A 26,774-nucleotide genomic window follows, 5' to 3' on the forward strand; every position below is an offset into this window, starting at 1 on the left:
CCACTTTGTATTTGCCGATTAGCACTGCTCAATTAAATTCCTCTCCTCGCTGGCACGGAGAGCTAATCTGCTCTAAGCGGCCAGTAAGCTCCTTTCTCCGTGTGAAATTGGTCCCAGATTTCAGCCTCTGATTTCCACCTGTTTGGGGTCATGCCACGCTCAGGAAAGGAAGGTTCAGCCAGAGTGCCAAGGGACCAGGCAGGGTTCAGGCTAACACTTCCACTACCAGTGGGTTAATTATAACTTCATTCTCAAACACACACACAAGCGGCTTGCTTCAACTCCCAGTGACCTTACCTACTTAATTTTTTTTACATCTGCGGAGTAAATTTCTGTCAGCAAAACTGAAAGGCCAAGCAGAGTTCAAAGTAACAATTCATGTTAAAAAAACAAAGGTTGCCCAGAACTAAATCACAGCCTTAAACAGCGAACCTCCCATAAAACACACAGGAGCTTTTAAGGTGAGCAGAGACGTTTCCCTGGAACTGCAAAGCACCCACCTGACAAATGGCTCTCTCCAAAGCTGCCTGCGGAAGGAGCCACCCCAGCGCATGCCGGCCTCTGGAAATTTACATGCTGCTGATTCTCACGTAAAACCCGCCTTATCAGGCTGCCCTTACAAGGAGGAATTCATGGCAGCATAAACTCAGCCCAAGGCGTCTCCAGAGCGTGGCTTTCTGTGACCTGGTGCTCAGCACTCCTATGCTAAACCGGAAGAATGGCAAAGGACACCAAGTGGGCACCTTGTCGCTGGGTGGGCGTGGGCAGAGGGTGGGCGCATGTTTGCCCGCGACAAGTAGACCCAGGTGCACCTTGCAGTGGAGATCAGCACAAGGTGAATTCAAAGCGGCTCTTATGGCGAGGGCAAAAGAGCTGCTTGGTCAGGATCAGGCCCGAGAGCCCACCTTCGAAGCCAACATCTGGCACCCCCACTGCGGCAAGCCAGAGACCTTTGGAAGCTCAAAGGCAGCGCATGCAGGCAGTGGCTTTTGCCCGCCTGGATTTATGCATGTGGGCGCCCACGCACAGTGTGGACCAAGGAATGGAAAAATTGCATTATGCCACGAGTCAGCTGAGCAGCTGAGGCATCCGGCAAATGAATAAATAAATAAATGTCAGATCCAGGAGAAAGCTGGTGAGAGGGTTTGCTGGAGACCCTTCGAATATCCACACGCTTTGCATAGGTAGCCTTCTTTGCAACTCAGTTGAACGGCACCATTTTTCAGAACATGTAGTAGTAGTAGTAGTAGTAGTAGTAGTAATAATAATAATAATAATAATTTATTTATTTATTTATACCCCGCCCATCTGGCTAGGCTTCCCCAGCCACTCTGGGCGCCCATGGTCTGGTCCTCAAGCACTATGTCAATCTTCCTCTGAGGATTTGGCTCAGAGAATGAAGTAATGGCAGCCAATACCCCCCCATCCGATATAGAGCACCAACATGCAAGACCATGGCCAAGAGGACACACCATTTTAGGGAGCAAAACTTAATTTTCACATATATCTTCAGTGAGGGGCTTAAAATATGTTTTTGGTGTGGGGAATCAAAATCTGCTTTTTTGTGATTGGACAACATTTAGCTTGGTACATCTACGTTTGATGGAGAGGCACATGAACTGCTTTCAGAAAACCAAGGAATGTTAATTTTACCTTCTGAAAATGTCAGGTAATGCTAAATAAATAAGAATAACCATATATAATATATGCAAGTCATTGGCAATCCTTTTAAACGATTTCAATGCAATTTTACACACATTTTACTTACAATCAAAACTAAATTATATTAATTTGACCAAAGTATCTTTTGATTTGCCAAGTCAAGTCATGTTACAACTTTTTAGCACTTTTTAGTTTGGAATTTGGAAGTTGAAAAATTAAACTCCGCTTCCAAGACAAGGTTGGGAGCAATCCTATACCCTTTTAAATGGGTTTGTGGGATGGGGTGTGGGGAAGGGGTTATTATCTCATTTTATTATGCATTTTGTGTTTTGAAACTGCCCTGAGACCTGTAGCTGAAGGGTGGCATACTGAATGAATGAATGAATGAATGAACGAATGAGTCAAGCACGAAGGGCAGGAAAAGGGTTTGGAGGAAAGAGAAAGAGCACGCCAGCCTAACAGCAGGGAACAAGCAGCCCATCACCTTTCATGTTAAAATGATATCACAGAGACACAAGCTGACAAAATCAAAAGTTGAGCAAGGGGCTTGAAGGGAGGTCCTCATCCCTGATGCAACTGCGAGGACTTGAGGGTTATCTCCATCATCATCATCATCAGCACCTCAAATGTTGTTAAACTCCGACCTGCCCTTCACCAGCAGGGCCCAGGGAGGGTTACAAGGCAGCAGCAGCATCCCACCTCCAGAAAAACTCCTCTGTCTTTGGTCTCGGGGTGTCACTTCAGGCTCATCCTGCTGGTTCCTCAGTTGTCCCTCTCTCTGCCGCCACCTGCTCTGTCAACACTGTTTAGGCAACACGAAAATCTTTAAATGAAGCGAGGTACCAAACTTGTCATGCAGGTCATCGTCTGTAAACTTTTATTTTCAGTTGATGAAGCAATTCTATATCCTCCCGCCACGCTGACAAAGAAGTCTACGCAACAGTTGTCAATATCCGGAATTACTGTTCAGTGCTGGGACATCGTATTTGCTGAATACACAAAGCTTCACAGCTTGTCTTTCATCGTACAAAGTTTGGTACCTCGCTTCATTTAAAGATTTTCAGAGACTTTGAGACTGGAGATTTCATTTTGAGCTTGTTACTGTTTGAAGGAATTCTATAAAGATTGTCTATTACGTACGTATATGGTCATCGTGTTGACTAGACATTGCTGATGTTCTCTTTGCAACACAGGGGTTTGTCTGGATACTTACTGCCATCTGCTCTGTGGCAGGCGCCTGACTCAACTCAACCCACCGCCTCCACTCCAACGCTGCTTTGACCATCTCAGCTGCTGCCTCCTAATGCTGCTCTCCCTCCCAGCTGGTCCTGAGGCTGCAGGTGTCCATGGCAGCCCAGCAGGGAGGGGTGTGCTTCTCCCCGCCCCCAGCACCCACGGTGGCCCCAAGTGGAGGACCTTCAAGAGAAGCAGAGAGCAACTGAGTGAAACGGGGAGCCCACCCGCCGGCTGCTGGGGTGTTAGATGGGGACAGGGCCGTTCCCCTCAGCAACGCACTTGCAAAGCCACAGAGAGCTTGGGAGGGGGAGGAAAGGGGCCGTTCGTGTGCAACTCCCCACTTTCACGCATGGAAACTGCACACAGTGCACATTGGGTGAGTTGAGCTACTCCAAAAAATCAGATGTGTGTGCTGCCCTGTCCTTGCCCTTCCTGCAGCGTCTATCCCCTGCTCAGCTCCTGCATCCACCCGGCCAAAGGGGAGAGGGCAGCAGCTGCTTTGCTAGGGCTGATTGCTAGGGCTCCACTCAGGGTTGCTTTGGGTTTTTCACAGCCGCAGACAGGATCCTATAACGGCAAAGCTGACCAGGCTTTGTTGCTTTCCCCTGTACAGTGGTACCTCGAGTTACAAACGCCTCAGGTTACAAACGCTTCAGGTTACAAACTCCGCTAACCTGGAAGAGTTACCTTGAGTTGAGAACTTTGTCCCAGGATGACAACAGAAATCGTGTGCCAGCGGCACAGCAGCAGCAAGAGCAAAAGCACGCCTCTGGTTAAGAACAGTTTCAGGTTAAGAACGGACCTCCGGAATGAATTAAGTTCGTAACTAGAGGTACCACAGTATTCCCCTTCCACTCTGCACATGGGCAGAGATGCAGGCATGCCACGAGTGAGGAGACCTCTGCAAGCAGATGAAAACATGGGCAGGATGTTGATTTCACTTGTAGTGTAACAAATACCACGGACAACATGGATTGATATAAGAGTATAGAAGACTGTGCAGTTGGAGGAATCTCTGTACAGTGGTACCTCAGGTTAAGAACTTAATTTGTTCTGGAGGTCCATTTTTAACCTGAAACTGTTCTTCACCTGAGGTACCACTTTAGCTAATGGGGCCTCCTGCTGCTGCTGTGCTGCCGGAGCACGATTTCTGTTCTCATCCTGAAGCAAAGTTCTTAACCTGAAGTAATATTTCTGGGTTAGTGGAGTCTGTAACCTGAAGCATCTGTAACCTGAAGCGTATGCAACCCGAGGTACCACTGTATATAGTTATATTTTTTGGATTTTTATAACTTTGTATTTGTAAAATCAGTGGGGGGGGGGTTCTAAAAAAATATTTAGGGGTACTCTCATTTTCCCACTCCTATTGAAATACTTCCCCTCAGTTAGTCCAAACTTAGATTCACAAAATGTTTAGGGGTGTGCGTACCCCTGCACACCCCCCCAGGAAAAAGCACTGTGTAGAACTAAATAAAAATGATTTCTTAAAAATAAAAGAGTGAGGCTCCGTGCGTACTGGGAGATGGTGTGCCTAACACTTTATGCTTTCCCTCCTAGTGGATTTAATGAATTCTACAAAACAAAAAAATTCTGGAGATCTCCCTTTTCCTGGCTATTTAAATGTCTTTATTTAGCAGAAATGAATGAATAAACTGCTGCAATTCATGGAAGTTCCAGATTTCATCAGATAATGAATGCTGCCGGTCTTGTTTTATTTCTTACTCAAATTTGTAGACGTTGCTTTTTGCACTCTTTTTCTTTTCTTCCTAAATCATTATAAGTGGGGAAAGAACAGGCCACCCACTGCTGCGTTGCACGTGAACTGGGCAGACGCAGCTTGGCTGCACTGGCTCATCTACTGTGGTCCTGGGAAACAGCCTAAGCCATGGGGCCGGCCCTGCCGTTAGACAGAGTGAGGCCGTGTGCATCTGTCGGAAGCAGGCGTTTGGGGACAGTCCTGTGTGAACTGAGCAACCTGCCTCGCGTCCCCTCAGCGACCTCGCTGCCCTCGGGTGAGGTGGCGGACACAGCGCCCCAGAACCAGCAGCAGAGGGAGCTCAGCCGCCAGGCTGCCCATGCACATGGGATACTGGGGGTGGGGGGAAGGGGGAGCAAATCCCGTCCTTTGCCTCAGGCAGCAAAGCATCTTGGGCTGGTCCTGCCAAGCCACCCTCAAAACCTTAAGCTCCCTGATCTCGCCCCTGGAGTAAAGAGTGATCAGGTCTGATGTGCTGACTCAGGTAAAATCCAGGGGCGATCAGATGCAGGAGAAACACAATCCCCAAGAAGCTGCCTTGCCCAGTGAGGGGGGTGCTCTGCTGTCGGATGCAATTGCCATCACGGAGCCTCGCTCTTTCTAACTGTAAAAAGGCAAAGGTACCCCTGCCCGTACGGGCCAGTCTTGACAGACTCTGGGGTTGTGCGCCCATCTCACTCAAGAGGCCGGGGGCCAGCGCTGTCCGCAGACACTTCCGGGTCACGTGGCCAGCGTGACAAAGCTGCATCTGGCGAGCCAGCGCAGCACACGGAAATGCCGTTTACCTTCCCGCCAGTAAGCAGTCCCTATTTATCTACTTGCACCCGGGGGTGCTTTCGAACTGCTAGGTTGGCAGGCGCTGGGACGGAGCAACGGGAGCGCACCCCGCTGCGGGGATTCGAACCGCCGACCTTTCGATCGGCAAGCCCTAGGCGCTGAGGCTTTTACCCACAGCGCCACCCGCGTCCCTAACTGTACGTACATTCAAAACCCAGTTAAAACTATTTAGTTGAATTAATTCTACAAAATTCACAATCTTGATCCAGCGACAGCAGCTTTTCAAAGTCTGGTAGTCTGTTACACTGCCAGCACCACGTTTGCCATCCCCTTGGCTCCTGGTGCCCCCACACCCAGGTGTGTCACCCCACTGCCCACTTTGGGAATCCCTGGCCTAGGGGGTCCCAGAAAGACCCCGGGGGGAGCCTTGTCTTCGGCGTGGGGCTCCACAGTTCAACACAACGCTTCGAAGGACGGCTGAAAGTGGGACCAAAGATGTAAGGAAGTAAAGCCAGGAAGGAAAAGGAAAGAGGAAGTCAAGAGAAACGAGGCGAGGCTGGCAGGTGAAAATGGTGGATTTTTCGGAGCTGGCTGATCTGACCGGAAGAGTCCGCGACCAGAAGGAGGAGGAGTATCAGGAAGAAAGGACAAAATTTAAAGATTATTTAGTTAAATATGTTAAGTTAAGTTAATTGGAGATGCTTGCAAAAAACAGATAGGCTTAGGATTGAAATAGGTAATGTGATGAATTAATATGTTTAATGCTGAATTTGAAAGAAAGAAAGATGTTAAGTGATTAAGTTAATTTTATAAGAATATTGGTTTTGGAAAACTGTTAGAATGATATCCACTGAAATTCAACCAGGGGGATACGAGGAAGTCACTTAAGAATGTTACTAAGTTTGGTTTAAATACGGTTGAGATTTATGTTTGTTTGTTTTAAAAAAATTGGAAAATCAATAAAAAAAAATGAAGGGGGGAAAAGGAGATGGAAGGCGAGGAATGTGGTGTTTTCGAATTCAGGCAGAAGAAGATGCCTTCCAGCTCCACAATCCTATGACACCCCTTCTTCGTTTCTTTGGGCCCCTAAACACACACATTTCATGGGCCACAGCCTGGGCCTCTTGCACATCTTTCCAAAAGGATTCCTCCTCCGTCCCTGGCAGCGGCATCCCTCCGAGCCAGGTGACACATTCGAGAGACACACGCCCCTTCCTGGGTAACAGACACCACCTCCTCGCCCTGATAGGACCTGATGAAAAATTCACCATGGCTCCGGCTGCAGTGCCAGGGAAGGAGCTGGCCGGCCGGGTCTCCTTTTACCTTCCTCGGGTTACAGCTCTGACCCAAGAGCATCGCGCGGCACAGCCGCCCAAACTCCTGTCAGGATGTGGGACTGCGCATTCTCAAGAGCAGCCCCATTAATGAGGGAGCCCTTGGCACTCTCTCGCTCGCACCACCAGGGCTGGGAGGGGTCCTGGGTTTCGGCTCCAGGGTCTGCCTGTTTTGATGCTGCTCCTGCCCCCCCCCAATGCTCAAGATGAGGCACAAGGCCACAGCTGGGTCGCTTCTCCACAAGTCAGTTGTGCTTGCAAGAGTAAGAGGTGTGATGAAGCCCATATGCAGGCTCTGAGCCAGAAGATATACATTTTTAAAAAAACAAAAACCAAATTCTGAACCAAGGAAATCCAAATCAGCAGTCAGAATAACTGCATGTAAATTAAACACATCTGGATCCGTTTCGCATAATGCAACTAGCTTCCAAGATTTAGTTTTTTTCTAGTTAAGAGGAGAAATGAAAGTGGCTGTAATATTCAGCACCGGGTTCAGCGACCCAATTTTATCCTGAACTTCCGCAGGGCCACCTGACTCATCTGACTCCACCCCATCCCCACTCCTGAACCATGAGGACTACTCTCATGAAACAATGGCTAGGGGCAGGGGCTCAATTCTGTGCAAGGTTCCCCATTCCAGATTCCTCCTCCGGATTTACCTTGTGTTATGCTTCAGAAAAGAGAGAGAGATTAACACCAACTTCTTTCCCATTAAATTATGGTGTCCTCAGCTTCTATTGTTGTTTTCAGTGATTTTTTTGTTTTGTTTTAATTTGCTGGTTGCTCAGAGACCCCACTTTGGGGTGGAAAAATGGGATCTAGGTGGATACATGAATATATCAATCAAGTGTTTGTACATGATCTGCTGCAGGACCTCCCGCAATTACCACCTCAACAGGAGGATGCAGGAACAGGGTCTTTTGTGTGGTGGCTCCTCCTGCCCCTTGGACCTCCAGCTCTTCTCTCGTACATCAGTCAGGCACCATTATCAGAGTCTCTTCAGAGCCCACTGCGGACCTGCCTTTTGAGTGGAGGTCTGTGCCTGAACTGGATTTGAAATGGCTTCTCTATGTATGCTCCAGTTGTTAAAACAATTCAAAATGTCTCCTGGGAAGCAAGTCCTCCCTATATCCATTAAATCTGAATTAATTAGAAGTCCATTCATCAGTCCTCTTGGAAATGGCCAAGCCATTGGCAAAAGCCACCACTTCTCCAAAGTGGAGGGACCCCAAATAGAACACACACACAAAAGTCCACTTCTTGGCCATTGCCATCTGGTCTGCTGAGGGAGGATGCTAACTGGGTTTCTTTGCTACTGCTGCTGCTGCTTGGTTTCCTTTCCTGGGACACGAGAAAACTTGACACCTGCCTGTGCCACTCCTCTCTCTCTCTCTCTCTCTCTCTCTCTCTCTCTCTCACACACACACACACACACAGATACACACACACCAAGGGTCATCAGCTCGGCAAACAGATACAGGTTTCCTGGGGTTGCCTGCTGAGCCATTTGCCAAGTGTTGAAATGTTCCTATGGCTGTGGATCCAATTGTGCAAATACTTTGCACGCACCCCTCAATATAAGCAAATCAACAGCTCCGACAGTTTTAATTCAAGACGTGCACTTGGTATTAAGTAGGGGGGGGGTGATTTTTCAGACCTGGAACTTGAGCTCCTTTGGCTGCGAGGCCAAGTTGGACCAGCGGCAGGTAGCATACCCTCTTCCTTGCAAAAAAGGGGGGCTGCTGGTTGATACTCCCACAGCACCCCCTACTGGCTGAAGGCCTGGGAAGGGAACCAACGGCACCTGGGCAAATGTTCCGGAGCAGAAGCAACGGGGCTGAAGACTCGCCCTCCCCGCGGGGAAAGCGCAGCTCGCATGCTAAAAACATGAAGAGCAATTCAGAGTCAAGTTGCAGCTCTGAAGCTAAATCGCCTTGATGCAGCAGAAGCTCTCGCAGGATCCAGCTGACTTACTCAGAGGCTGGAATCTGACACTCTTTTAAAACTGGCTGCAATTGACTCGAGTATTAAATAATCGTAGCCTGGGCGAACGCAGCCACACCAGTAAATGTAACTGCAGTTTCTTTCCTGGCTGTGCCAAAATATTCCAGCCATCATCCTCGCTGAGGCCCCTTTTGCAGAACAAAGATGGTACAGAATAAATGCAGACAGCATCTCGAAAGCGACCGCTAGAGACCCTGTCCCGTCCCTGGGTGTCCTTGGGGCAACAGAGGGGCTGGCAAGCCCCCTGTGGGGAATGGTGAAGGGGGCTGGCCTGCTACTTTTCATCCCCCCCCCCGCAAAACCATATTTAACAGGGCTCTAATACCTGCAAGGGGGATGCGGGTGGCGCTGTGGGTAAAAGCCTCAGCGCCTAGGGCTTGCCGATCAAAAGGTCGGCGGTTCGAATCCTCGCGGCGGGGTGCGCTCCCGCTGCTCGGTCCCAGCGCCTGCCAACCTAGCAGTTCGAAAGCACCCCTGGGTGCAAGTAGATAAATAGGAACCGCTTACCAGTGGAAAGGTAAGCGGCATTCCGTGTGTTGCGCTGGCTCGCCAGATGCAGCTTGTCACGCTGGCCAGGTGACCCGGAAGTGTCCCCGGACAGCACTGGCCCCCGGCCTATAGAGTGAGATGGGCGCACAACCCCAGAGTCTGTCAAGACTGGCCCGTACGGGCAGGGTACCTTTACCTTTAATACCTGCAAGACATCAAAATCTCTAAGTGGTTTTCAAAACACTGTTATTGTCAACTGAACTTATACCCTGCCCTTCCTCCCAAACGTTGTGGGCTCCCATTCCTAGCAGCCCAAAGCATCTGGACTTGAAATATGTCGCTGTGAATACGGTTTAAGTGGGGCAGCTTCCAACAAAATATTAAAATACAGTAATGCATCAAACATTAAAATCTTCCCTAAACAGGGCTGCCTTCAGGTGTCTTCTAAAAGTTGTTGTTCTCTTTGGCATCTGGTGGGAGGGTGTTCCACAGGGCGGGTGCCACTACCAAGAAGGCCCTCTGCCTGTTCCCTGTAACTTGGCTTTTTGCGACTTGGCTTTTTGCGACTGCTGCCTTGCCACTGTGCCTGGGGCAGGGGGCAGCAGGCAGGGCATCTGTTGCTCAAAGGTGGCTGGGTCAGACCGGGCACCTTTGGAGAGCAAGGAGAGTGGTTTGTATAGAACGGGAGGACCTCCCCTGAGCAACCTGTGAGACAGGGTTGGCTGCAGAGCCAACGAGAAGGAGCAAGCACACCAAGGCCATGAGGAGGGGTCCGGAGAACCAAACCATTGAAATCCTGACTGCAGGTGCCCATGTGTGAGCAGTTTTCCAAAAGGGTTACACAGAGAGACGGGTAAAAGGTAAAGGACCCCTGACACAGATGACTCTGGGGTTGCGGTGCTCATCTCGCTTTACAGGCCGAGGGAGCCGGCGTTTGTCCGCAAACAGTTTTTCCGGGTCATGTGACCAGCAGGACTAAGCTGCTTCTGGCACAACGGAACACCGAAACCAGAGCAGCGCTTGGAAACACTGGTGGTTTAGTCTGAGAATGGAACTGCGTTGTTCCCAGACAGTGGGCTGACTATGATCCCAGTGGAACATCACAGGAGTCTCTCGTGCCCTGCTCAGAACCTTCCTTGAAGCATCTCACTGCTCATGGTCCAAGCTCAGAGCAGTCACAGAATCACAGAACAGGAAGGCAGCTCCCAGGGTCCTCTTGTCCCAACCGCTGGAATGCAGGAATCCCAGCTCAAGAATCTCTTTACAGATGGCCATTCAGCCTCTGCTTGAAAACCTCCAAGGAAGGAGAGTCCACCACCTTTAGAGTCAGAAAGTACTTCCTGACATCGTCATAACCTCCTTCCTTGCCATTTGAAGATTCTGACTAAACATTAGGAAGAACTTTCTGGTCAAAGTCACCAGAGCAATCTCAGCTTTTACGTTCGGCCTCAAATCTGGGATCTTCTCTTTCTTCCACAGCATTTGGGATCACTTTGTGGAGAGTCTGCAAACGAGGCAAAGCAGCAACTTCCGACGGGGAAATGAGTCCGCACCATGGCACATCCCAGGATGGAAGGTGCTGTGGGATGGCCTGATCCCTCGGGGCGCAGAGAGGCTGAAAGCCGACTTGGCAGGGAAGGGGATTGTGGGGAGGGAAGGAGGGAGGGTTGGGAAGAGAGCAGAGCCGATGGAGGCTACAGAAACACCCCATGGTCCAGAGAATGCCACTGGGAATGTAAGCCCATGTCAGCCTCGGAAACAAACGGCACTGCATCATCGTGGCAGCTGAGACAAAGCGGGGTGTCTTTTAATGGACAAAGATTGTTTTGATGAAAAAAGGGCATCAGTCATTGCATCTCACTTCATTCAGACTTTCTCCTCTACCACCATCCATCTTCACTGCCAACAGATGACAGAAGCGAGGCTCCCGCCACCACCCCCACGCCCCCCCCCCACAGACCGGGGTGTCGCCCCCGCTCCGTAACAAATGACTTTGCTGGAAAATGGCCTCTTTCCTCCGCATCTGCGCTTGCCAAAGCCCAGGGGCACCCTATGGCCCACCACAATCGGCCAGGCTGCCACAATGAGGTCCCACTAGTGGGCGGAGCCTCTGGCCACCGGCGGAAGCGGGAACAGAAGCGGCACAGTTTGGGCCTGGAGGCAGCGCCTGTAAGAAAGAACATTCGCCTCCCCCAGGACGCACCAACGAAACACGCGCACACAAACACCCCTTCCTTGCGCACAGCGGAATGCAAATCCCTCCAGCCAGGAATTATGTGCAAAGACAAAAGTCAGGCCAGCAGGAGCAGCACCTGCTCAGGGCCCAGGCGGCCCAGGCCAAGGCCACCTTTCCTCCACTTGGATAGAGTCCAACCCAACCCACCCATGGCCCCAAGGGCTATCGATGACACCTTGCACCGGGCCACCACCTCTCTCCCGCTGCTTCCGTCGGCACAAGAGCCGTAGGCAACTCCACAAAACCGGTGGCCACATCCATGAGGGTTGACGTTGGCGATGGCGGCAAGGAAGGAGAGGTCTCCGGCCCGCCAACCCCGCCCCCTCCTCCCTTCCCCTTCTCCTTCCCTTAAGACCTGATGGTCTTCAGTCACACATCTTAAAAGGAGCACAAAACACCAGAACACAAAGACGTACTTGTCTCAAGTCGATGAAGGCCAACTGCAGTGTGTCCCCTTGGAACCCAGGCACTGGGCCGGATCTGGCAAACTCTGTGGGAAAGAAGAGAGGATAAAAAGCGCTTTTAACTAACCATGGACAGGGAGATTGGCAGACGGATGACAGCGGAGACAACAGCGGCTGGGGGAGAGGAGGACCGCACTTCTAAGGAGCAAGGTCCCCCTCCCTTCCAGCTTTTTGTTCACCCTTCAAAATTTGTGTCATCAAAACACCATTAATTCCACCATCCTGACAGCAAGGAAACTGTACTAATTCGACCTGAAATTTATTCCCATGAGCTTCACTGGGCTCCAGAGTATTTGTTTTGTGAATGGACAAACAATTTGCAAAGAAGAAAAGCATTTGGGGGAATGGAGGGAGAGGACGGGGGGTGGGTGGGGGTCAATGGAAAAAGTTTTCCTCCCAACACAATAAAATCTTCAGCTGTGAAACCCTTTTCAGTTCCGAAAGCTATTTATATTTGGGGGCACTGAAGGAATTTTCTAATTTCATGCCTGTCACAGTGATCTATGCACATTTGTCAAAAATAAATAAGCCAGGCTGCTCCATTAATTACGTTGGAACAGAATAACATCTCCAACTGATATATCATATCATTGCACAAGGACCAGAAAGTGGGGGAGAAGCACCACCGCTGCCATTGCACGAAACAGCCATTTATTCTGAAGGCGGCCATTGGACGAGGAGCTCCTGGCAACAGGGGTCAGGGGAAAGATCCTCAGATCCTTCTCTCTTCTGTGTCACCTGGATTCAAAGTTTCGGGTCTAAATCCACAATGTGGTGCATAATTGTTTAAACACCACATCACAAACAACACAGTATGAATGCAGAAGATCTGTTTGCTGCCTTGCTAAGTTCACACACTGAAGGTTAAGCAAGGCCATCCCACCTCCTCTTGCCTAACTTGAGTAAACTAGAAGCATCTCCCTCCTAGGAAACTCAGGGTCCTGAACATCACAAGAGGAAAACTCACATTTCATCTCCCTAAACTGTTCACCTAACATGCTGCTAGTTGGTGGAACTGGCCAGGACTTCAGGAAGAGCATCACTACCCGAGATGCTGGAGAAACACACAAGGCTGGTCCAAGAACTTGGATCCTCTCAGGCAGCTGGCCTACACAAGACGTTGTGTAGCAGCGACGTTGCAGAGGTGCATCTCTCCGATTGTGTTTTGCTTTATGGGCGCCCCAAGTGAGGACTGGATGATCTGAGCAGCTGGGCCAGCCTCAGCAATGCAGCAGGCCACTCCGGACCCTCCAGGAAGGCCGGGAAGACCGGGCACCAGTGTCACTCAAGAGGCAGCATATTCTAGGCTTTCCCAAAACTTAGCATGGGCAGGTTCCTGGCAAATGACGGCAGAACCCCTACCCAGGTTGAGGAGTTCTTGATCACTCAAGATGCACATTGAAAATCAATTAACAGACGTCTTTCCCATGTTGGAATTTTCTTACTTGTTAAGATTTATTTGTCGTCGAGACAAAATCTAAGGTAGGAATGAAAAATGAAGCCTTGGGAAGCCTTGGGAGACTTGTTCTTAGGCTTTTATTCAAAACACAGCCAGTGCTTGTAATACTGAGCTAGATGGACCAAGGTTCTGACCCTGTGCCAGGCAGATTCCTTGGCTCACGTGCACCCGGAATGGACGTCATGGGCCATGGTTGATTTACAGCTCCATGCATTGCATACAAGCTATGGTTTTCCCAGTAGTGATGTATGGAAGTGAGAGCTGGACCATAAAGAAGGCTGATCACCAAAGAATGGATGCTTTTGAATTCTGGCGCTGGAGGAGACTCTTGAGAGTCCCATGGACTGCAAGAAGATCAAACCTCTCCATTCTGAAGGAAATCAGCCCTGAGTGCTCACTGGAAGGACAGATCCTGAAGCTGAGGCTCCAGTACTTTGGCCACCTCATGAGAAGAGAAGACTCCCTGGACAAGACCCTGATGTTGGGAAAGATGGAGGGCACAAGGAGAAGGGGATGATGGAGGACGAGATGGTGGGACCATGTTCTCTAAGCTACCAGCATGAGTTTGACCAAACTGCGGGAGGCAGCGGAAAACAGGAGTGCCTGGCATGCTCTGGTCCAGGGGGTCACAAAGAGGCGAACATGGCTAAACAACTCAACAACAACAATAACATGGCATCATATCCCAGCCTCAAGATGCCACAAACTGATGAGATGGTTTTCTTAAGATGCACCAGATGTCGTCTACTACTACTAATACTACTACTACTATTATTATTATTATTATTATTATTATTATTATTATTATCATTATTATTATTACTATTAGGAGTCACTTGCAGCACAGAGTTCTCCAAGCAACTTGAACAGCCAGAGAGGTCATATTCTGAGCACAGCTTGCCAGTTGGATGTCAGAGCACAAGTGTGCAAAACCTGCTGTTTAATTCCAGCCACCACCCGGCCCAGGAGGGCACAGCCAGTTCTTCCATTGAGCCCCCTCAGTCAGGTGTCAGGACAATTAGCACAGAGCAGCCCAACGGCCCAGCGGGAGATTGCCCAGGAAACCATCGGATCCCTGTGCCATGTCAGCAAGGCGAGAGGGGGGTGGGAGCGAGCGGGAGCGAGAGAGCAAGCCCCCTACAGCATGGCCCCTCAGGCAGAACATGGACCGAGAATGGAGCTGGCCCCGGTACAAAGCCCTGGGGCAGCCGAGAGGGTTGGGAGATCTGTGTTCAGGCCAAAGAAGTGATGTCTCCGCGAGGCCTGCAAGCAGGGGCCACCCACCCCGGGCGGGTTACAGGGGGACTCTAACCTCTTTCCCAAAGCACCCTCCCAAAGGCAGCAGGGCGGAGGAATAGGAACCGCTAAGCCTTGGACAAAGGAGAAGAACTAAAGAGAGCCCAAGACAACTGAAGAGCTGGGGTGGGAGTGGGGAGAGAAGGAGAAAGACCCACATGGGTTGATTATATGCAATGGACGTTTTTTCCTTTCGTTGGCTGTACAACAGAAACAAGACATATACAGAGAGGTCCCTGTACTTTACACACTGAAAAGGGGGGAAATATACCCCCTGCAAATTCCCATTCTCCCGGAAGCACAGAGGGCAGCCTTAATCCATCTGGGATACTGCCACCTCCTGGGTGGGTTCATCTTCCGACTGCCCCCACCACAACTGGAAGATCAGGAGAACTCGCCCTCCCTCGCTCACCCTTATCAACGGGAACAAAGAGGTCAGTCACTTAGAAGAGCAAAGGACCGTGTGCCTTGCAAGTGCCCGCTAGACCCGGAAGAACCAGCCCAAGCCCCTTCCGGGAGCCTTTCACCACTGCTCACTCGCTGGCCCTTCCCAGCCCATTTTTTGGGAGGACTTTCCAAAAGAGCACATGTATACACTGCCACACCTGCGTGTAAACTGTATGACCTTTGTGCACACTCTTCCCACAAAACCCACATTTTTTCCAATGCACGTTTTCTCTGAGTTGTACGTTTTATATGCAGACAGAGGGCCTTCTCGGTAGTGGCGCCCGCCCTGTGGAACTCCTTCCCTTCAGATGTGAAGGAAATAAGCAGCTATCCTATCTTTAAAAGACATCTGAAGGCAGCCGTGTTCAGGGAAGTTTTTAATATTAGTGCTGTATTGTTTTTAACACTTGATTGGGAGCCGCCCAGAGTGGCTGGGGAAACTCAGCCCGATAGGCAGGGTATAAATAAATTATTATTATTATTATTATTATTATTATTACATAGAATCTGTTATTTTGTGTGTGTGCACTTTGTGGACCGAAACTGCATTAAGAAAACCAAAAGAGTGCGTAGTCTGACTACTGCTTGCAGCTTGGAAAGCAACTAAGTTTGGGAACGTCCAGCTCTCTGCGTCTCTCTCTGCCTCCCTCCCTCACCCATCCAGTTGAGCCCTCCTGCCTGCCAGCCTCGGAGCAGAGGTGAGAGGCACCTCTGGCCAGCCATGGAAAAGGAAGGGGCCTGGCAGCCCCAGCCGCCCCGTCACCTCGCCTGACCTTCGAGAGCAACACTTGGACTCTGTGCGCCTTCCCCAAACTCCTGCCAAGATCTTTCCAAGCAGGGCGACTGCCTGCACTTTACTCAACAGCTGCAGGTAATCACTGGGAGGGGAAACGAAAGAGTTTGGAGCAGATCTGGAGGAGGAGGAGGAGGAGGACATTGTTGCACAGAAGAAAGGGGCCATTATGGAAACGCCTTGGCTAGGCGGCTGCTCTTCAGGTTGGGAGGGATGGGGAGGCTCCCCTCCTTCCACAGCTACGTTCAGACAGGACACGGAAATTGCTCCGCAAATCCCCAAGGTAGGAATGCAGGAGGCTCTAGCCCCAGACAAGCCAGAGACAGGGCCTCCGAGAACACTCCAATCTGCCCTAGTGTCTCCCCACAAAGTGCCCCAATTTATTCTGAATGGGCTGTTCACCCATGAAGGTGGCTCTCTGTTAGCACCTGCGGAGAGACGCCCAGGAAACGAAGAGCAGCGGCTAGGGAGCTGGGCCTGACCAGTGGGGCTCTCTCCCTGTCTCCATCTTACGGCCAAGACTAGAAGCAAGCTGTGCACTGGGGCTTTGGCTTATTTCCTCAGGGCTCCTCTCCCACCCATCCCAGCCTCCTTGCAAGCTCCCAGCTCCCCCAGGGCAGAACAAGCCTCCCTTCTTCTCCCTCTTTTCGTAATCAATATTCACTGAAAGTTTTCCACATAAGGTACAATAAAAATCACACTAATTCAATAAAGAAAAATAGGGTGGGTGGGGAGATGAGGAAAGGAAGAAAGGGAGGTGGAAATTAGTTGTTTTTCATTTGTTCCCCTTTAGGGGCACAAACCTTGCTGGAATGAATGGGGAGACTTCCCAATATACAGGGCCCTAGCTCACTCACTGCTCCCCATTTTTATTCTTCCACAAGTGTCTAATCTCGATGTCCAGCACAGGGAAGTGAGTAGCAAAGGCTCGGCAAGTGTGAGATGAGCTATGGACCATGGAAAGTCCTTCCCGCTCATGGAAATCAGCAGCGACCCTCGGGAGGAGACTTATCAGTCATGCTGTCAGCAAAGATCACCAGGAAATGAAGGGGTTTTGCGGGCAGTGAGCCTGCAAAGCCTTTTGCCAGCATTTGCTTCTCTCAGAGAGTCTGAAACTGACGGGCAGGAAGGAGAGAGCAGGAGCCTCCCCCTCCCCAGCCCAAGGGGCATTTGGGGCCTGGAGGGAGAGGGTCAGCTGCCCCGACCACACAGGCTGGCACCCTCCAGGAACAGGTCAAGGCCTTAAATCCACTCATCTAGCTTGGCATTGCCCACCCACTGGCCGGGAGCTGTTCCCCAGGGTCCAGGCAGGGATGTCCCCCAGCAAACTTGTTAATAGCGTTCTACAGATTTCAGCTGCTTTACTGCTGATTTGTTAATTGTATGACTGTACTTGCGATGTTCTGTTCCGTTCTGGTTATTTATTGTTTGTAAGCTGCTTCATTTGAACAGAAAGTAGCATAGAAACACCACTATCAATCCAATGGACTGGGATTCCCCTGCTCCCTTTGCAGAACAGACTTCAGACTGACTGGTTCCACCACTTTTGCAGGCTGGAGACCTGGGATTTTGAATAGCAGGCTTCTTAGGTGCTGCTTGCATTTCACTGCAGGCGACTGAGACCCCACATAAAAATGCAAGATGCTAATACAAAACACAGTAATGACAAACCTAGACAGAATCTTAAAAAGCAGAGACATCACCTTGCTGAAAAAGGTCCGTATAGTTAAAGCTATGGTTTTCCCAGTAGTGATGTATGGAAGTGAGAGCTGGACCATCAAGAAGGCTGATCGCCGAAGAATGGATGCTTTTGAATTCTGGTGCTGGAGGAGACTCTTGAGAGTCCCATGGACTGCAAGAAGATCAAACCTCTCCATTCTGAAGGAAATCAGCCCTGAGTGCTCACTGGAAGGACAGATCCTGAAGCTGAGGCTCCAAGACTTTGGCCACCTCCTGAGAAGAGAAGACTCCCTGGAAAAGACCCTGATGCTGGGAAAGATGGAGGGCACAAGGAGAAGGGGACGGCAGAGGATGAGATGGTGGGACAGTGTTCTCTAAGCTACCAGCATGAGTTTGACCAAACTGCGGGAGGCAGTGGAAGACAGGAGTGCCTGGTGTGCTCTGGTCCAGGGGGTCACAAAGAGGCGGACACGACTGAACGACTAAACAACAACAATACAAAATACAAAAAAAGGTTGTAAAGGGGAGAAAATCCCCGCTGAGGTTAATGGAATTCTGTTGCAGCCAAGAATGAGAAATATACCCCCTGCAAATTCCCATTCTTCTCGAGGCACAGAGGGCAGCCTGACTGCAGGGGCAGGTGGAAAAGCCCCGTCAGGGGCAAGAAAGGCTCGGAACCCTCTCAGGTCAGCACACGGGAAAGAGCAAGGGAACCCAGGAAGTGGTCTTATACAGAGTCAGACCACTGGTCCATCTTGCTGAGTACTGTCAAGACTGACTGGCAGCAGCAGGTTTCCAGGATTTGAGGCTGGAGCCTCCCAGTCCTGCCAGGAAATGCCTTTGGGGATTGAACTCAGGATGTTCTGCTTGCAAGGCAGGCACTCTCCCACTGTGCCCTGGGGAGCAGCAGCCTCAGAAGGACAAGGGACAGAGCAGGGGCAGTCCCTGGGGTGAAGGGGCCGGCAGCAGGGCAGGGAAGGAATGGGGATGTTTTATTGTATTATTATTATTATTATTATTATTATTATTATTATTATTATTATTATTACACAGCATGGCCTGAGCCTGCCTTGGGCGCTCCTGTAGCAAAACCCAGCCCTCTTGTCCATCTCCTGGCGCACGTCCCCCAGCCCCCCCCCCCCCCGGCACGCGGAAGAAGCCTTACGTTCACACTCCGCCACGTCCAGGTTGAACTGCTGCAAGGCTCCCAGCGAGAGCTGCCGGACTTCGGCTTCCAAGAGCAGCTGGGTCAGCGAAATGGCCAAGTGCTTGCAGGCAGACATGCAGGCCGTCTGAGCCACCTTGCCCTGGAATGCAAAATGGGGAAGAACGTCAGAAGGGCTGCCAAAGAGGGCAAGATCTCCAAACGGGGGAAAGGGGGAACTGGGGGGGGGGCCGACAGAGATAAGGAGGGTGTGCACAGAACCACACAAGCCTTTCCCAACCAGTTCTGGGAGACATTTGTCGGTGGCATCAGCGCCGACTTGGCCTGGCCTTGATGACCTGCAGTCGCTGGCAGGTTCAGCCAAGGCAGATTCAGTTCCTTGACACAAGGCAGGGTTAAAACATGTTACAAAAAGTGTTTTCTCGCCAAGCCTGAGGACACAGGAAGGGTTTCTTTCCTCTCCTGCATAAAACCCTGGCATGATACAGAATAGGAAATGCTTTCTCATACACATAAGATGATTGTGTAAACCAGCCCAGAGGGTGATGGGATCAAAGTGAGATTCCCAAACTGGGAATCAGCCTGAGCTTGTATTGAATTGTATTAATAGCTCGAACGATTTGCTTTTCCCCTGCTTTATTTAAATGCTACTGTGTTTCTGATATTATCATTATTATAGCAATCACAATGTTTGCTGACTTTTCAATGCAAATGGTGTTAATAGGAGCCATCCTGAGAGCAACATTTGTTACTGGAAAAGCAGAATGAGAATATTAAATCAAAATCAACTTGCAAATTTCGTATCAATGTTTAAGGTTTCTTAGGCATTCGGGTTTCATTGGAAAGGTCACGATGGTTTGTTCGGGTTTTTTCACTGCAGACTACATTTCCCACCATGCTGTTGCAGTTAACTCTTGTCTGGAGGGAACCTGTGCCCTGCAAATGACACCTCCCATTCAAAGCAGATAAGGGACCCTAATAGTAAGCTTTAAGAAACATTTAAAATTGCTGAAAATTTAGAGAGAAACGGAGCAAAAGCGTGGGACGTCTGCTGCCTTTAAAAAAGAAAGAAAGAAACATGGAATAGCACTTATGTTTGGCCCTGCAAGATTTACTGCTCCATTCCACTTCCAGGTACATTCAGGCTGCCACTGAAGCCTGGTAGCCCCCCGAGTTGACAGCAATATTTGGGCAGCTACCCACAAAGTGGCTTGGGAGGCCCTGGGCACCGTCCACTTGCGAGTGTCTGAATTCTCCCTGCCCTATCCATCAATCCTCTAAGCCATGGGTAATTAATTAATTGTGAAGCCTGGGGGGAAATAACACGAAGGAAGGGGTAATTATCCCCTTAGAAACCCATGCAAAGAGAGACGCTGGAGGGGAAATACCCAAAGCAAGATGTGCAAAGCCGGCGGGGCTGCTCACTTTGGCTGCGTTTTCAAGAGCAGCAGATTACATGCACCCACAGCTAGAGTCTGAATGGGAAAAGATGCACCCTGACCTCTACACACACACCGCTGAGCAGGAGACAGGCTGCCACATTCCTGAGATGCGATGTCTTTTGGGAAAGGAAGAGCGCACAGCCTCCCTGAGTTTCTGGTCCCCACCTGGAAAGACCCTTGAGATTTCTCAGGCTCTGAAGCTGGAAGCAGCTCCCTGCGCTGGTCATCTCAACAGCTTTCCCTTCACTCTGCAAGGGAGCAGCGCAAGAGGCCTTCACATTCTTTATTATTAAATAAGAGAAACACCCCACTCCTCTCGGTGGACACTTCAGATCAGAGAAAGCCGGAGAAAGTTTTAATCTCCGCATACTCTATTACTAGAGGGATGTGGGTGGCGGTGTAGGTTAAACCACAAAGTCTAGGGTTTGCCGATCAGAAGGTCGGCGGTTCGAATCCCCGCAATGACGGGGTGAGCTCCTGTTGCTCGGTCCCTGCTCCTGCCAAGCTAGCAGTTCGAAAGCACATCAAGTGCAAGTAGATAAATAGGTACCGCTCCGGCGGGAAGGTAAATGGCATTTCCGTGCGCTGCTCTGGTTCGCCAGAAGCGGCTTAGTCATGCTGGCCACACGACCTGGAAGCTGTACGCCGGCTCCCTTGGCCAATAAAGCGAGATGAGCGCCGCAACCCCAGAGTCGACTGGACCTAATGGTCAGGGGTCCCTTTACCTTTTTGCTCTATTACTGCATCTTAAGCTATATTTTGGCCTTGGGACTCTTTTAAATAACAAACATTCAGTGGAAACAACAACAACAAAAGTAAGTAGTAGGCATCTCAATGAGTTTAAAAAACAAGCAGAAGACATTTATCTGTCCCTGTTGGACACACCAGGAGGATGAAAAGGGTGTCTCTCACCCTTTCAACCTCTGGTTTTCAGTGGTGGAAGCTTCAGCCCCCCGTCCCCAATGCAACCGTCCGCAGAAGGTGGTAGCAGTTGCTGCTTAGCCTGGGTTAAGGAACCCAAGGATCCAGAGGTACCTAGCAGCAAGGTGCCAGAGAGATCCATCAACCGGAAGGGCTGCTTGCTGTTTGCTGTTTCCTGAAACATTAGAAATAACCCTTAAATGAAGGGGAGACAGACAGGAGCAGGAGCTGATTTGTGCCCCCTGTGAAGCTGGCCTGTCCATATCAGATAAGCAGGCTGCAAAATACACACAGCCTGGTACATTTACAACCCCTGAGATGGTTATCCTTGAAAGAAGCAGGCATTTCCGGCATCTGATGGGCGAGGCTCGGAGGCCACAATATGGCAGCTAGCCTCTCAAAAGGCTTGTTGATGCAGAATGCCAGAATCCAACCCTTTGAAGTTTATTCTTAATGCTAATGACGCCTTGCGGGAAGAGAACAACCACCTTTAATTATCCTTGCTACTTTCGACGGCGTTTTGGAGGAACACCCCTTCCCCCGCCTCTTTGCCAGGTAAAATGAACAGTTTATTCTGCAGACGCATAATACCATCTCATCCCAGAAAGCCCGAGAACGGTATGAAGCGAGTAGTTTGGAAAGCAAAAAAGGAAAACGACTCTTTATTCTCTTTCAGCGAAAGGAGACTGTACGTGAACCGAGTAATCCCAAAAGTCCCCTGCCATTCCAATTCAGAACAGGACCGGACAGGCTTGGAGATCAACATGGGAAAAGAAAGCTTTTGGGGGGGGGGGCAGGAGCTCCATGTCAGACCCAGGCCAATAAAAGACACGCTAAGAGGGAAGTCTGTGGGGCGGCTGGACTCCAATTCTCACCAAATGGGCCCTGATAGGTGAGGCTGCAGGGAGCGGAGTCCAGTCTGGAGGCCACCACAATAGCCACCCCTGACTTCATATGAGCTTTGGGATCTTTGGAGGGGGAGAGGAATCTGGTGACCCCGCAACTCATGTCGTCACCCCGGCTTATTCTCTCCTGTGCTTCAAATCTGTTCACAGACTCCGTTTTCCTTATCAAACACTTTCTCCCGGACCACAACACTCAACGAATCACAGAAGTACGGAGTTCGGAAGGACCCCAAGGATCATCCAGTCCACCCCCTGCAAAACAGGGGGTGACACTAAATAACTCTTGACCAGGAGCAATACTTTTTTTTGCTGTGTACGGAGGCAGGAGTCTGGCAGAAGGGAGGACAGTGCTTCTGGAGACAAGAAAGGGGGTGGCACGGAGGCTGTGGAAGAGCTAAGGAACGGGCAGCCTTCACGGTTAACAGAGGAAAAGCTGGTGGAGAAAATGGCAGGGGCCCCCGAAACCCTGTTTTCTGGTAGCGTATCTGAAGAAATGCATCAAAAGCTGATGTTTTACAACAAATTGCAGAAGCCACCAGGTTACTGGGGCTTGATGGCATTGGCTATTAGCTTAAATCAGCCTCATTAGCATAAGCCTCATTAGCAGAGGACTGGAAGGTAGCTGGCATGGGCATCATTGGAACAATAATACATATATATTTAGAAGAATCTGGGTTAGAGTGGGGGTCAGGAAATTCCAATCTTATCACCCTACATTCTTAAAGGCTAGACTTGTCAAACTGATTGGCAGGACAGGCAAATGAAAGGTCTTCACAAAGCGTGCAGTAAATTCACAGAATCTGCTGCCACAGGACGTGGTGGCGGCTGCTCTAATCCATGGAGGAGAAGGCTCTGAACAACTACAGTGGTTATGGTCGCTATCAACAAGCTCCAGGTTCAGAGGCTGCATCCTACCCACCCCCACCCCTACCCAAGTCCCTACAGGAGAGGGTTGTGCCCACCTGCAGCAACAAAGCTGGATATGGGAATGCCCCAGGACTGTATCCCTGCCCTCATAGGAAGTCAGCCAGGGGAGTCTTTCGTTGTCCTCTTATGCATCTCAACGGCTGTGCAACTCGGTGCCTTGAAAGAGGCAGCACATTTCTTCTGACGCTGAGAAGGAGGTGGGGGGACGTTGACAGAAGGATGACATACCCGCCCCAGTTGTGGTTTCTGGCACCCTGAGCACAAATCACTGTGAAAAACCAGGCTGGTAGGCCAGCATTTCTTGCTGTGCGTGGAGTGTTTTATGAGCTTCTGCGTTTGGGACCTTGCTTAGCTTTCTGGCAGGATCCACCATGTCTCTGCTTTCTATGCTTTGCAAACATCCACGTGGGCCTATTACTCACCTCGAAGCTTTGGAAGCACAGCGCCCTTGGGCTCAGCATGCGGGGGGGGGGGGGGAGGAAGACCCACGAAGAAGAGGCACCACCTCATCCATCACTCAGGCCCTTAGTCCAGCAGGCTCCGTTCCTCAAAGCGCTGCTACATTCCATTTCTCGCAGGCAAAGAGAAGTGCGAAGGGCAAAGCTATTTCACAGAGCGACAGGATAACATTCCTGGCCGGCTGCTCTTGGCCTGGTGCTCCCGTGCCAACTCCCATTTCCAGGGCCAGAATAAGGAGGACAGGCAACAAGCGGCCGGTCCGAGGAGGAGCACAGGAGACTGAGCTGTGCAGTCGCAGGGTCAAGAGGGCCACTGTGAAGCCCCAGGGGTGAATGATGCAAGCAGAAGCCATGGCTCAAACTTGCAGCAACAGTTTTCCTTCTTCATTCACAATCCTACTTTTCATTCTCCATTGACAATTGAGTTACTCACTGCCTTTGTGGGGACTCATAGCATCACGGAATTGCCAAGTTGGAAGGGACCCAAAGGGTCATCCAGTCCAACCCCCTGCAATGCAGAAATCATAGCTAAGGCCTCCCTCCTGAGACCACCTGTTTCATTTCCCTCGACCTCCAGCTCACTTGCATGGCTGGAAAGTCACTCCAAGCCGGTGCTTCCCAAACTTTTTTCAAGCCATTGCAACCTTGGTTCCATAAATTCACCCCCTAACCTACCCTTTAGAAAGCAAACAGCAGTTTGCACAGCCCACTAAGGAAGACAATAACACAATAAATTCAAAACAGCCACAATTAATTGCGCATTTGTTCAAAATCCAATTAAAACTATTTGATTAATTCAACAAAAATGATAAACTTGATCCAGTGACAGCAGCTTTTCAAAGTCTGATTGCCACTGACACCTCCAGTGCCCCCCTAAGGAATCCCACTGCCCTCCCCGGGGGGAGGTACCCCCCCACACTTTGGGAACCAGAGGCAAACCTTGCTCCCCTGCTCGGCAGGGCAGGCGCCTTTCCAGTCAATAAGCCTTCTGAAGCTCAAGAACCGCCCATCACTTCACAAGGCATCGGCCGCCCAAAAAACAAACATGGCGCACTCTGAAACCTTGCCTTGGCCAACGTGCCCAAGGATGACCGCAGCATCAACTGGAAGAGCAAACCGCTGTATTCAAGGAAGCTCCCTGGAAAACCTTCAGGCTGCACCAACTGTTTATCCAAGATTTTTGAAAACTACACAGAAAACATAACTAGCTGGACCAGGGTGAAAAATGGCAGCAAGGGCTTATGAGATGCTGCACTGCCAACACCTTGGAGTCTGCAGACAGCGTTCTCTGCCTTCAGCCTGGTTCAGTGCCAAATAAAGCCAGTCACCTCAGTGGCACCGGACTTTGCTGGGAAAACGAGACAAGCGTTTAATAGAGGAAGTTGAATGATGGTGCATTTTCAGGCACTTTGCCCACCCAGTCTAACAATTTCCCACTCTGAGTGGCAGTGGTCTCCTGATGCTACCTACCCCCCCCTCTTTTTAACTGGGGGTGCTGCCAGGGATTGAACCACGAACTTCACCCTGCAATCCAGGGACATCTGCAAGTGATCCAGGACCTCTCTGAAGGTGATCTCTCACCTGCCAGTGACCAGGTGCCTTTTACTAGGGTGACCCCAGGAAGTCCTTTGCAACTGCCGTTCCTCCTTTGCATGGCCCATTTAGTCAAGGGGGGCGGGAACCACAACCCTTGAAAGTGCATCTCCTAACTGTTGCTGCCTGCAGCCAAGGAGTGATTGCTCTTGCGCTTGAATCCTGTTTGCGGATTTTCCAGAAGAGGCACCTGGCCAGCCACTGTGAGAACAGGATGTTACACCAAATGGGTCACTGGCCTGATCCAGCAGGCTCTTATTACGTTCCTGCCTCTCCTCCACAGAACTCTGGACTCCCAGGTTGTCTCCCATCTGGGCACTGACCAGATGCAGAACGGCTCAGCTTCAGTGAGGCTGCTGCTTTAGGAATATGGTGCCGTGCATGATATAGCCACTGCCCACAGGAGGGTGAAAAGGGATGGGCGAGACTGGGAAGGCCAACATGCCTTGGGGTGGGCAGGGAAACACAGAGGCCAGGAGGGCACAGATTACTCTCTTCTGAGGCCAAAGTCAAGCGAGGCTGCTCGGATGGCTGCAGAGCACGTGCTCTGGGAGGACTCCCATCTGCTTTGGAAAACTAGGCATGAAATCACCTAATTCCATTTGTGTTTCAGGCCCTGGGCAATGGAGCAAACCCTCCGGGTCCCAGAGGAGGAGTAATCACCTCCGCAAAGAAGGCCAGAGCTGAAAGCCCTGAAAGCCGGCCATCCCCGCAACACGTTTTTTTGGTGGTGACAAGAAAACACACTCAAATCAAGGAAATGTGTTAACAATTAGAGGATTAGGGGCAGAGCTGAAAGGCTGCCTTGTTAATTAGGGAACCTCGCTATCAAAGGCCTCATTAGGAGCTACTGAAACTCAAAGGCTGTTAAAACAAACATCCATTAATTCCAGTCCACAATCAGGGTCACGCTGGCTGCTACCTACCTCACTGCAAGAGGGAGGGAAGGAGGGAGGGAGTGGAGAACCTCCAGGAAACCACATCTGGCTCTTCTGCAAGGAGAAAGCAGGACTCCTTGCAGACATGTAGCAAGAGGGGTGGAGCCTGGGCTGGGGGGGGCACTCCTTCAACATGGGGAAGCTGCAGGCTGGGCCACTCAAGGAAAAGTAGCCCATGGATCTGTGCTGGTTAGCAGGTAAGAAGGAGCAGGGCTGAGGGCGGTCCAAAACACTGGAGGGGGGCACCAGGTTGGGAAAGGCAGGAGGCGGCTCCCAAGAGTGCCCCCTCCTTCCACCAAAAGCACTCCAAGCGGAGATAACATGGCCTCCTTATTCTGTAGCTTGGATGAATAGGCAACGAAACTGCAAGTAACATGGTTCAAATACTAAGTTTAAGGTGATGGATGTTGGGGAAAACATACCATGAACTCGTTCAAGGGATCTAAACTAAAGGGTTGCTAATCGCAAAAGAACTTGTGCTCATGCTAAGTGGAAAGGAAGAAAAACATGTTCTGTCTTGGGGATTCCTAGAAAAGTGCTTCAAAACAAACAGACCAGCTATCGTAGCGCTGCTAAGCTGTGGAGGTCCTGCACGTGTTGCTGGATTGAAAATCTCACCATTCATTGATCACAGAATCATGGAATTGTAGAGTTGGAAGGGACCCCAAGGGTCATCCACTCCAACCCCCGGCCAATGCAGGAATCCCACTGCAGGGGGTTGGAGTGGATGACCCTCGATTAGGGGACATGCTACCTGGGGCTAACAGGATCTGGGGCCCATCAACATCTACA

At 50.4% G+C, this 26,774-nt stretch overlaps 1 protein-coding gene and 1 long non-coding RNA gene across 4 annotated transcripts in view; one reads left to right on the forward strand and one right to left on the reverse strand.

Moving 5' to 3' along the window:
* The window catches only part of LOC128420616 (uncharacterized), a 393,346-nt gene that overhangs the window by 127,208 nt on the left and 239,364 nt on the right, over positions 1–26,774 (forward strand). The gene's annotated exons all lie outside the window — the stretch shown is intronic.
* Positions 1–26,774, reverse strand: part of EXOC6B (exocyst complex component 6B) — a 208,320-nt gene that overhangs the window by 34,622 nt on the left and 146,924 nt on the right. For 2 of the 3 annotated variants that reach the window (XM_053402250.1, XM_053402248.1), the window contains 2 exons: positions 18,799–18,940; positions 11,911–11,984 (listed from right to left, as the gene is read on the reverse strand). In XM_053402250.1, the coding sequence (XP_053258225.1) occupies positions 11,911–11,984; positions 18,799–18,940 (216 nt within the window). The remainder of the gene's footprint in view (positions 1–11,910; positions 11,985–18,798; positions 18,941–26,774) is intronic. The other variant, XM_053402249.1, reaches the window with a different exon arrangement.

The sequence above is a fragment of the Podarcis raffonei genome, chromosome 9, assembly GCF_027172205.1.
Source record: "Podarcis raffonei isolate rPodRaf1 chromosome 9, rPodRaf1.pri, whole genome shotgun sequence".
NCBI classification, from domain to species: Eukaryota; Metazoa; Chordata; class Lepidosauria; order Squamata; family Lacertidae; genus Podarcis; species Podarcis raffonei.